Below are 12,495 nucleotides of genomic sequence, written 5' to 3' on the forward strand. Positions count from 1 at the left end.
GAAATGTTGCTTCTGTATCTACTCCTTGGCTAATGTGTAACTATCTGTTGAGCAATGCAGCATCAGTATTTTTCTTTCGAAATTGATTTCCTGATCTATTTTAATTAGCATTTTATACTTTATTTTATTGTAAAATATATTTGAAAGTTGACTTGCTCTTAACTTATGTGTGTGGGTTATTTAGCTTGCATGTGTCTGAACACCCAATGCGAGAAGTGCTCATGGAGGCCAGAGAAGGATATTAGATCTCCTAGGACTGGAATTACAGATGCCTTCCAGCTGCCCTGTGGATGTCAGGAACAGAGCCAGGATCCTCTGGAAGAGAAGCTCATGGCCTTAATCACTGAAATCTCACATGGTATTTCTACTATGCTTCTGTCACAAGAAATGCCAGGTTCCCTTTGAAGGTTCTTGATCTTGACAAAAGAATTTAGCAATAGACTTAGAGAGGAACTTATTTTGTTTTTCTTTATACAATGTGCCTGGATTGTAAGAAGTACATTTAACACACCATAAATTTCATATTCTTTTCTTTCAATAGGTTTTGTGTTAAAATAAAGGCATGAATTTTAAATTTGTAACCATCCCGAGCACATTTTCAAGGAAGATTTTAATATTTCAAGACTTAAAAGTTTCAAATGAATAGAAACATGGTAGTTTGTGTTTGAAATGTATCTCACAGCATAGGTGAAATCTTCACAGGCCTTACAAAAATTATTTTAGGTTTGTATATTTCAACAATCTTTCCTGCACCTACTTCAACAATTAGATGTGTTCCTGGAATTCCATTATCACAATATTCTGGTCATAAAGCCAGTGACCTCAAATGCTGGCACTTCAAAAGACATTTTAGTTTACTTTCTGTTGCTCTGATAAAACACACACAGACACACACATGCACACACATATGCAAGCACATACACACACACACACACACACACACACACACACACACACACAGAATCCTTAGAGGATGAGAGCTTTCACTCACAATTCCAGGTGACATTGCATCATAGCAAAGGAATCAAGGCAGCAAGAACTTTAAGTAGCTCTTCATTTCACATCCCCTCAGTCAACAAGAGAGAGATGAAAATGTACATGCATCGATGTGTTTCCTCCTCTCTACAGTTATAGGCTCCAGAATGCAAACCCAGAAAATGGTGCTGTACTTAGTGGACAAGTTTTCACACCTCCCTTAATGTTAACAAGACAACCTGTCACCCACAGGCCAACCTGATCTAAACAGTCTCTCACTAAGAATCTTTCCAAGTTATGCTAGCTGCATGTGAAGCTGACAAAAACTTACCAGTGTCAACATGCTTTGAGACCATTATTGCAGAAGTCAGAAAAATGTTAAGCTCAGCACTGGGGTCCATCGACTGTCACATAGCTGGAGGCCTCACTATGAAGTAAAAGAGAGGTTAGGCTTTCTGAGAAAATTCTCAGAACAGCTTAACAGAGTCTTCAAGCAATGGAATAAGAGTAGGGGCTGTGGGAGTCTTGTACATAGTTCATCCTAGCCATTCCTCCCATTTGCATTTCTTTTCTTTATTTTTATTTATTTGTATTTCATGTGTATTAATGTCTTGCTTGTATGTATGTTGTCTGAAGGTGTCTGGTCCCCTGGAACTGGACTTATAGATAACTGTGAACCACCATGTGGGTGCTGGAATTGAACCCGAATCTTATAGAAGAGTAGTTAGTGCTCTTAACCACAAAGCAATCCCCCCAGCTCTTCCTCCCATTTTGTTATCATTTCTCCAAGTCGATCATGTTTCTTTTCACCTTCTGGCTTTAGGTTGTAAAGCAGGATGTTTCTCCTCAGTGAAGGAGGACTCTACACTTGTCCGAATAAAGGAAATGACTGGTGTCTCCTTCAGTGTGACATAATCAAGACATTAAGCAAGACACTTGCTAGAAGCTTACTGACCATTCACAAAGCTGTGTGTCAAAAGATATTAACTTGTCAACTTACTAGGATTCATATATGTCTGAGAGAGTCTCTGACCTAGAAGGCATCCATTGCTACATGAGAAGAATCTCATATGCCATGGATCAGGATCAGACCAGGTGTAACAGAGTAACTGAGCGAAATATGCATGTGTCTCAAATGATACACTCAGGTGCTGTCTGCAGATGCCACTTCCTTCCCTTTCTTCCTGTCTAACATCCTGTATCACTATTTGTAAATCTCTGAAAACATGGTGTATCCTCTCAGGTTGAAACTCCTATTCGGGGATCTCTGTAATGCTCTAGGATACGTTGTTTTCCAAGAGTTCAGTAGAAATGGTTGGATTATAGTGGGCAAATCTTAGATTATAGGCTTAGGCTACAGAATATCCATCATCACGTTTCACTCACAGTGAAATGTGTTTGCAATGATCTCAATGAGAATAACCCTTTCGTCTCAAGTCGAATATCCTGCAAATCTCAAGTTATGTCATAACACTGAATCATCTGCATGTCTGCTTTGCCACTGACCAGAGAGGGTTTCTTAATAGCAGTTAACTGCCTTGCTTTTGATTCTTCTTATCCTTTGCTCAGGCCAAGACAATTTACCACAGAGCTAATGAATCATTAGTTACGTGCCCCCCGCTGCCACAGTTTCTGGGTGAAATCCTAGCAGTGTAACTATATGGCACTTTGGTTTTGGAAAACTAACCAAACAAGATATGTTAACTAGATTGTTAGATGGCTTTGCAGTTTGGTTTATGAAGTGGTTTCTCATCAGTTTTAAAGAGGGATTCCCTAGCTTCTAAAAATGTGATCATACCAAACCTACCTTGATCTTTGCTGACAGAGATGGCTGGAGATATTGTACAATAAGAACAAAACACATTTAATGAGTAAATAAAACAAGAAAAGGGAAAGAAGAATGATTAGGGCTGGTTACATTGAGTTTGTCTCAGGTGTGCAGCTACTCTGACTAGACAGACAGACAGACAGACAGACAGACAAAAGCATTAGGCATTTCTGGCAAATGTTTTCTGCAAAACACCAAAAGGCTTCCCTGCTGTGCCATCCTCCAAGCCTCTAAAATGTCTCACCAAACTCAACCATTTTCCTGTGGACTCAGAGAGGTCCCCAGGGTCTCACACATTAGATTGCATTTAAATCGATCATTCTATCTGTGCTCCAACTAAGTTTAATCTATTAAATTAATCGATTAAAATGTTGACAATCTAACACTTCAGTAGAGGATGAGTGGGTTGCGTATTAGAGAAGAAAAGACACCTGGTTATTTGCCATCAGAGCATCTTGTCCTGGCCGGCATGAGCTGGAAGACCAGCCAGGGCCACGGACTATGACTCCTCTCATTACAAATGTATGAAAATCAGCTGAAATCAGAACACTGAAATGTAGTTAATTTGTCACTGACCCTAACTATCGGATGTTTGTCCTTTTCTCTTGTCCCCATCCCCCCATTCCTCTTTGATGTTCCCTTTTTTTCCTCCTGTCTACTTTGTTTTCCTCACTTCCATTTTTTCCCTTATCTTGCCCCACCCTCTAACCTATTGACCATCTTTTCTCCATACAGGTCTTTCATAGTTGTCAACTGCCATAAAGCTCCCATTCCTTCTGGAAACTGACCCATCTATTCAACAGAAGATGAAAACCCCATTGCTGGTCAGTCATCTCCTGCTAATCTCCTTAACATCCTGTCTAGGAGGTAAGGCAAATCCTCTGTGTATTTTCCATAAATGATGGGACTATAATCTATATGCACTTTTCTCATGAAATCTTTCATGTGAAATTAGAACTCATTTCACTTCTGACCTCTGGGTCTGGTCATATTAATAAAGACATTTTATGTATCAAGAATAGCTTTATTTTTATTTTAAATACAATTTGTAAGATTTAGCCTAGTTTTCGTAGTTGTAAAATGCTCATAAGTGTGTAGATGTAAACTTTGTATCTCTGATAATAGTAACAGTTGCTATGGGACAATGTGGTTTAAATCACTCTCTAATGCAGAATTGAGAGAAATGGTTGATATTTCCATCACCTGCCTACAATCAAAGAAACCCCTACGGGCAATACTAGCAAAAGGTAGTGAGAAATTAAAAAAGTAACACTTTAAATGTCTGCCTTTTGTCACTCCCTTGTCAGTTAGCGTTAGGTTGTTTGGTAACCGGTCCACAGCATTTCTCATAAATAACAAACGACGGCTCTTATGAGTATCCAGCACAGCCCTGAATCCGATAAGTCCTGCACCAGCTTTGAGCTCTCTGCACAAAGACCATGTTTCTCTCTTTCGGAAGAAATATGAAAGCTTGGGGAGATATTTCCCACAAGTTTCTAACACTCTTTTTTTTTTTCAAACCTCCATCTCAATGACCTTCACTCAACGGGTACTTGTGAGTTGCTATTCAACTGAAGATATATCTAGTCTTCTCATAGAGTTTCTGCTGGTCTCTTTAAGGCCGTACCCAAAGACTATTCTATTGCATTTATTATTCACTTATCAGAGTGTAGCCCAGGCTAACCCTGAAATTTGTCAGGTGGTGAAGGATGACCTCAAACTACCGATCTTCCTGTATTAGCCTCCTAAGTGCTGGGATCACAGAGAGTCAGCTGTTATTCTGTTATTTATTTCTAAGGAAATAAAAATTATGGGATTTGAGAAGATAGTGGTTTTTATTCTACTAATTTGAAATTTTGCGAAAATTATTTTCTTGGTGTCAAGAGCAGGAGACAGAGCCACAGCTCCCTGCTTTGGCTTCAGCAGCCTCAGACTTTCCTTCAGGTTTTCAGGCACCTAAGCTCAAGTTGAACCGGATCCTTGGCTTTGCAGTCAAAAAGGATTTGAAGACAAACCTTCATATAGTAGAATCTGAGTTCATTAGAAATACAGGGGAAAGCACTTAGAGGAAATTAAGTCACAACTTTGAGCACCTGTGTAGAACCACCTCATAGAACAACCAAACATTGTGCTAATAGCAGCATGTACACCATGTTAATGACTCTCTAGTTACCTCTGGAAGGGCATCTGAGAAAAACAAACTTTTCCCTTTTTCTCTTTTTGTTAAGTAAGAACAGAAGATGGATCCAGAGGTGCCTTGGATAAGAATATAGTGGGATGAGCCCTGCTTAATGGATTCTGTCTTCCACCCTTCAGGCTCCTATAATCCTTTTCCCCCCTCTTACGTGGTGCTCCCCTGGCTCTGTGTAGTGCTTGGCTGTGGGTCTTGGCATATGTTCCCATCACTTGCCCCATGACTCCTATCTGATGACAATTGGGTTAGGCACCTATCTATGAGTACAGAAGAATAACAGTAGGCTTAATTTTTCTAGTGATGTTTGCTTCTATTCAGGTCTCTGTATTGTTGTGTCCCTGACTCCTGGTCATCCAGGCAGTGTCCTGTGTGGGTTTCCTCTCCTGGCTTGGGCCACAAGTTGGACCAGTCATTAGTTGGGCACTGCCACAAGTTCTGAACCACCATTGCTCCAGCATGTCTTGTAGGAGCAACAAGATTTTAGGTCTGAGGTTTTCTGGCTGGGTTGCTGTCCTAGTCACACTACCAGGAGAGTTTCTGGGTTACAGAACGTGATGAGAAGAGGATCTGTATCTCCCATTGCTAGGAAATTTCACCGGGTTCACCCTCATGGTTTCCAGGGAGTTTCCACTGCACTAGGTTTCCACATTGCCCCAGTTTTCCTCCCCAATTTCATCCATCTCCATGAGGACTCTTTCCCTCCACCCCATCCCCCCTCTCTCTCTCTCTCTCACACACACACACACACACACACACACACACACACACACGCACACCTTGTCCTGCCTAATCCTCTTTCTCCCATCCACACCCATAGAATCGATTTGATTATCTCTTCCCAGGGACATCCATATATCTACCTTTGAGCCCTCCTTGTTTCTTAGCTCCTCTTGATCTGCAGACTGCAACATGATTGCTCTTTACTTGATAGCTAATGTCCACTTATAAGTAAGTACATGGTAATGCTTATCTTTCTAGGTCATTTTTACCTCAAGTGGATGATCATTTTTAGGTCTATCTGTTTGCTTGTAATTTTCATGATATTGTTTACAACAGCTGAGTAATATTTCATTGTTTAAATGTACTACATTTCTTAATACATCCTTCAATTGAGGGACATCTGGGTTGTTTCCGGTTTCTGGCTATTATGAAGAAAGCTGTAATGAACATGTTTGAGCAAGTGGTAGAATGGAGTGTCCTTTGGGAATATGCCCAAGAGTAATATGGCTGGGTCTTGAGGCAGATCAATTCCCAATTTTCTGCTCACAGAAACTGAAGCAACGAAAACAGACCCCTTATGTATCTGGGATAGGCTTTCTGCTCAACCTTATGGTTGCAAAACTTGGTGTTCTGATGGGACTTCCGACGATGGGAGTGGGAGCATGTTTCTGACCCTTTTACCTGTGATTGAGACCTTTTTCCTACTACTGGGTTTCCACTTCCAGTCATGATATGAGAGTTTATGCCCTCATACAAGTTTATTGTAACTTGTTAGGCCAAGTTCAATAGATATTGCTGTAAGGACTACTTTTTATTTTTTTAAAGGGAAACAGGAGTTGATCTGGGGAGAAGGGAGATGTGAGGAGAGAGTGGGAGAGGAAACTGGTCTGGATGTAATGTATGAGAGAATACATGTTAACAAAAAAATATATGGTTTGATAAGATCAATCTAGAAACACTAGCTCAGCACAGGGAGGGGTCAGGTCCTGCTGATACCCCTAGAAAGCTGAGAAAGGACAAAGGCCTTTGTTTTGCTAGTTGTGTTGGAAATCTTCCCTCCTGGGGACCAAAGTGATTTTCCATTCCTTTGTCCCCATCCTGTTCCTCCTGTTTGTATCCTGCCACAGTTAGTACTTAGGCATTTAAAGGCAATGGTAAATATACAGAGCCACAATCATGATATGAATACACATATGTGCATTTATAATCACATGCATAATGTGCATATAGTACACATGAATAAATTGTATAAGGTTATTGATATTTTATTATAAGTGAAATAGAAAATGTTGTATTAGTCTCCCAAACTAATGCTAATTCTATTGATTACAAACTATGCTGCCACTATATAATGTAAAAATAAGAAAAAAGTGTTTGAACAGGTGTAAAGATACATCAATCTTGTGTGAAGAGGATTTTGTCGCATTTCATTGACTCTGCCCAAGTTTAAAAACTCACCTGACGGAATTAGTTGACATAAAAATGTTTTTCTTATTCTTTTCCTGTTTAGAGTTTACATGGCACAGAAGATATGGTCATGGAGGTAAGTTTTAAATACCTTGTGTGTGTGTGTGTGTGTGTGTGTGTGTGTGTGTGTGTGTGTGTGTAATGATATTTGATTTCTGCTTTAAGCTATGATCACTCTAAACTTGACGGTTATTACTATTACTATTGTTGGGTCACTTAGAAATTCTGTAAGGTACTTTATTTCTTAGATAACAGAACAGCTTGCTTGATTGTTGAAAGGCAGTCAAGCATGTGCTTGCATGCACACACACACACACACACACACACACACCAGGTTTAGGCAGATGAAACAATTAATTCAAAGTGGTCTCCATTTGTCTTACATACTTTGTAACAGTGCAATGTTTTGGACCCCTCAGACCTCCCAGGGACTAAACCACCAACCAAAGAGTGTGCATGGATGGGTCCATGGCTACAACTACATATGTAGCAGAGGATGGCCTTATCTGGCATCAATGGGAGGGGAGGTCCTTGGTCCTGTGAAGGCTTGATGCCACAGAGAAGGGCACTGCTAAAGGCAGGAGCCATGAGTGGGTGGGTGAGCACCCTCTTAGAGGCAAAAGGAAGGAGGGATGGAATTCAGGGTTTGTGGAGGGGAGACCAGGAAGGGGGACAACATTTGAAATGTAAATGAAATAACACATTAATAATTTTTAAAAAAAGATTAAAATGCTTAACTTTTTTTTTTTGCAAGCCTCTTGTTTGCTTTGAGAGAGAAAACTCAAATTAATCCATGTGGAAACTTAAGATTCAGTGCAGGTCCGAGCCAACAGACGCTATAAAAATTTCCTGTTTAGATGTAGTGAATTGAATGTAGCAACCAGTCCTGCTGGTCTGAGTCTCCTGTTTTTGCTGAAGTAGAGAGGTGGAGCAAAGAAGACCAATGTGGATCTGCCTCTCCAGCAGCAACTCACTGGCTAAGCTTGTGGGATTTGCATAAATTAGTGAACTTCTGTGAGCTTCTGTTTTCAATATGCAAAAGTCACCAGGTTTCTTACTGCGAGACCCCCTCTTGGAAAATACAGTGAATGCAGCTGGCATTGTGACTGATGGACCGTGTGCCCAGTGACTTTGAACCTACTGAAACCACTGCAAAATGACAGAATACAAAGTCAGGAGGACTGCTGAGCATCCAGTGTGACAACCTCCATGGCAAACCCAAAGGATGCCATTCGCTCTGAGATTTTTCACTCGTCGGTTTAAAGAACAGAAGGACAAGGAATTCTTAGTCCAAATCCTGTCAAAGCCATTTCCCTCCTACGTTGTGAGCTGGCAATCACTACATGTAGGCTTCATAAAGATCAGTGACTAGACTCCGAGAACCTTATCCTAAGTAGGGAATATGAAAAGATAGCAATTTTTGAAAAAAAATGGAATTTGTATTAAAGGAATTATTTCATAGCTCAATATGTGTTTAATGATGGATGGTGTAGATAAGGAATCCTGAAGGATTTGAACATGTAGAAATGGTGCAAATTCTAAATAAACAGAGTGACTGATAACAGTTTTAGAAAGAAGAAAGGGTGGAAGGAAGGAAAGAAAAAGAAAGAAAGAAAGAAAGAAAGAAGGAAAGAAAGAGAGAAAGAGAAAAGAATAAACACTTCCAATTTCTATTGAATATTAGCGGGAATTTTATTAGAAAGTATTTTATTGTCAAATAAGCCATTGGAAACCCTGCTGTAGAGTTAAGTGTAATGGTTTATTTTTAATTGCACTCAAGATTTATAGTACTAAAAAAAGTAAGTGCAGACATTTCTTTGCACTGACATAATAAAACACCTCTAGCTGAGTCACTAAGAGCATACATTTATTTTTTTTCACATCCCTGGAAAATAGAACCCAAACTCAAGGTGTTAGCGGAAAATAGTCCCTTAGAACTGGCAGAATCCTGGCCTCCTTCAGCGGCCGTTGGCCCCATATGGTCCTATGATTGTGAAGGCCGAATGCCAGTGTCTACCTTCAGCTGCTTCTGACTTCTCCCTGTGTCTCTGCAGACAGCCTTCCCTGTGGGCGTGCCAAAGTCTCGCCTTTCGCAAGGTGCGTCTCTGAGGAGAGACATAATATAGACATACGTTCATCTACCTGATAGCCAGTAAGGACCTCATCTATGTCAAACTTAAACCTGTGACTCTTCACTTCAGGTGGAGTGCTAAGATTGCCCAACAAACACTGCATTTCCTTACACACACACACACACACACACACACACACACACCCGTCATATCATAGGGCGCCTTACTCCTCATACCTCTAAACTACTGTGCATCTGACGTTGACATGTTAGATATGGTTTGTATTATGTAGAGAGATTAGAAATGATGAGAAGGCAGTCCCATGGGCTCCCCTATATTCTCTGCTCCCTGCTCATATCTGCACCGGTGCTGTGCTGCCATTTGTAGGGCTTGCCACACCCTCTTGTGCTCTGGTGCAGTAGACCTGTCTCCTATGGCCCATTTAACCTGTTGTCACAGAAAACGTCCCTTTTCTCTCTCCCTGTAGTCAACTTCTCCCTCTATGTTTATCACTATCAACACATGTATGTTCCATATTGTGAGAGAATAGTGACACATGCCTTTTATACCAGCATTTGAGAGGCAGAGGCAGGTAGATATCCAAGACAAGTCTGGTCTACATAGAGAGTTTCAGGACACCCATGCTTACATAGAGAGACCCTATCTTAACAAACCAATGAATAATAACTAATAATAATAATAATAATAATAATAAATGTTATTTTTAAACTCTATGCTTAACTTTCATGTATTTCATCTTCTTCACACCAATATAACAAAAACTTTCTTTCCTATGCTTGTTCTTTTCAATCCACTGATATATCTTCTATGAATATAGCAAGCTTCAACAAAAAATTGCCTCTTGGCCACCTATGATGTACAAGTAGTGAATGCAGTGAGCCATTTTCTACCTTTCCCTGCAGTGCACAGCCGGCTGTCACTATTCAAAGTGAAGAGGGAGTCTCTCTCTCTCTCTCTCTCTCTCTCTCTCTCTCTCTCTCTCTCTCTCTGTGTGTGTGTGTGTGTCTGTCTGTCTCTGTCTCTGTCTGTCTCTCTGTCTGTCTCTCTCTCTGTCTCTCTCTGTCTCTCTCTCTGTCTTTCCCTCCCTCCCTCTTTCTCTCCCTCTCCCTCTCTCTCTTCTCCCCTCTCTCTCATCATCTCCCCTCCCCTCCCCTCTCTCCTTCCTTCCCCTTCCTCTGCCCTCCCTCTCACCTCCCCTTTCCCTTATGTCTTCCCTCTCTCTCTCATCTATCTCTTTTTAAAACAAAGAAATCTTTCCCTGATTCCTCTGGAAGAAATGTCATGGCCCTAGGTAGTCTGGATCTTCTCCATCTACAATAAACTTTACACTTAAGGTACATTCAGATGTAAAGTAGCCTGGGAATATTCCCAGCCATGTCTAAAAATTGAAGAAACGACTCTAGGTCCAAAGGGTTTATAAAGTTCTGATGGACACTCCCTATTGTGTAAAGCCAAGCAAAACTTTAGTCTACATAACCAAATCTGCTAATCCAATCTTCTCCATCCTTTTAAAAACTGGACTAATGGAAGAACTCCCGGTATCACATTGTTAGGGATGTAAATTAGTGCTATGTCACTTCTTACCCATCACTCTAAGTGATGGAGGTTCCAGAGGATTTAAAACCCAAGTCCTAACATCTTGATTCTCTCAGTGAAAATAGGGCCAATACTGTCTAGACGTTTGTGCTAAGCAAAGTAACTTTTGCTGCATGTAGATAGTTGATCGACTTCCAAGAAAGCGTTAACCACTCTCACTCAGTTCCATAATAAGAAATATTATAAATGTGATAAAAATTGTAATAGACTTTTCAATTTGATGCCATTACTTTATTTCCTAATAGATTTTTCTTAGACTCATCTGAAAACATACTTATGCAAAACTTCTGTTTAATAACAGACTCAGATGACATATTTCAGAATGAAAAATAGAGTTTATTTCAAGACAGTTATAAAAAGGACTAAAAATAACTCTCAAGCACAAACTGCAATCTTACTTTCAGTTTCTGGAAATAAAACCAAGTAGCAAGATTACAGAGAACCATCTCTACCTGGGAAAAGTGTGAGGACCCAATTTTAGTTCATGCCATGATTGATTATGTGCTCTATGAACATGAGAAGCCCACTCAAGGAGAAGCCATAGCATTTGATTGTCTTTCATCTGCAAATTTTACTTCACATAAGTATGTGTGATCTTTTTTTTCTTATCAACATTTTTAATCATATTTGATAAGGTAATCACTTCCCTGGTAGAGTTATGATAGCTACACTATATATTAGAAAAGGAATTTTTATTAAAACGAGGTTATATTAAGAAAAACACAGATTAAAAAAAGTGTTAATTAAGTGTTCCTGTGACCTAAGATGCCCCACCTCTCAACTCTATAAAACTTCCATACATCTAAAACTCTAACCTGCATCCTCCTACCGCTAGACTATCAGGAGACAGAGACGCTCTTTCCTGAAGGGGAGTGTAAATCTGCTTTAATGGGTCCTGTTCTGAATCTAAGGTTGTGTTACCGATCCATGGAAGACCTTTTCTCTTGGTGTGCATGTGCACACACCTGTGAATTAGGGGTACATGAAGTGACCACATGGGTGACAGGTTATGAGGCTGCTGAGCACGACAACTGTAGGCAGAGACTGGATGCACCAAGTGCTGTTCTTCAGGGCCACTTTCCGTTCCCTCATAAAACATTCAGAATCGTTTTTTAAGCCCCAGAGGGGATCTACTCATTGACTCAAGGAAGAAAATTCTAGAAATATAAGCACCATATGTTCATTAAACAGTATACATCTATCCTGGAAATGAGAAAACTAAAGTATTTTAAATGTAATTTTTCCTTATGAAGATTAATTTAACTTCATTATTTTATTCCACTAAGGTTTCATAGTCTGTCCCTGTAGAAGGCAGAAGCTACTGGGGGATTGGAAAATGAACACACATGCTTTGTGCAAATTGTTGCCATTAAGAAAAAATAAATTGCTCTGTTTGAACTATACGACTTTAGCCACAAATTTAAGATTTACATAAACTCTTTGCAGAATTGCCTTTCAACTATATATAATACATTATATATTCTCATAGATATATAAATAAAATACATTAGAAAAGGTAGGGGTCTACGACTGTTAGTGGGTAATTTATTTTTCAGACAGGATCTCATTGGTTGTTGTTAGAGAAGACAAAATCCATTGTGCCTCTTGACTTAAATCATCTA

The 12,495-nt window shown here is 39.8% G+C and overlaps 2 protein-coding genes across 11 annotated transcripts in view; one reads left to right on the forward strand and one right to left on the reverse strand.

Annotated features, from left to right (window-relative positions):
* The window catches only part of Cntn1 (contactin 1), a 305,299-nt gene that overhangs the window by 170,237 nt on the left and 122,567 nt on the right, over positions 1 to 12,495 (forward strand). For all 10 annotated transcript variants that reach the window (XM_087555468.1, XM_087555466.1, NM_001439871.1 and 7 more), the window contains 2 exon segments: positions 3,539 to 3,670; positions 7,228 to 7,260. In XM_087555468.1, coding sequence (XP_087411594.1) covers positions 3,610 to 3,670; positions 7,228 to 7,260 — 94 coding nt within the window. In that variant the 5' untranslated portion in view covers positions 3,539 to 3,609.
* Positions 9,034 to 12,495, reverse strand: part of LOC134479769 (uncharacterized) — a 60,347-nt gene continuing 56,885 nt past the window's right edge. The window contains exon 4 of the mRNA XM_087559857.1: positions 9,034 to 9,289. Within this exon, the coding sequence (XP_087415983.1) occupies positions 9,204 to 9,289 (86 nt within the window). The 3' untranslated portion in view covers positions 9,034 to 9,203. The remainder of the gene's footprint in view (positions 9,290 to 12,495) is intronic.

The sequence above is a fragment of the Rattus norvegicus genome, chromosome 7 (genome assembly GCF_021556685.1).
Source record: "Rattus norvegicus strain SHRSP/BbbUtx chromosome 7, alternate assembly SHRSP_T2T, whole genome shotgun sequence".
NCBI lineage: Eukaryota > Metazoa > Chordata > Mammalia > Rodentia > Muridae > Rattus > Rattus norvegicus.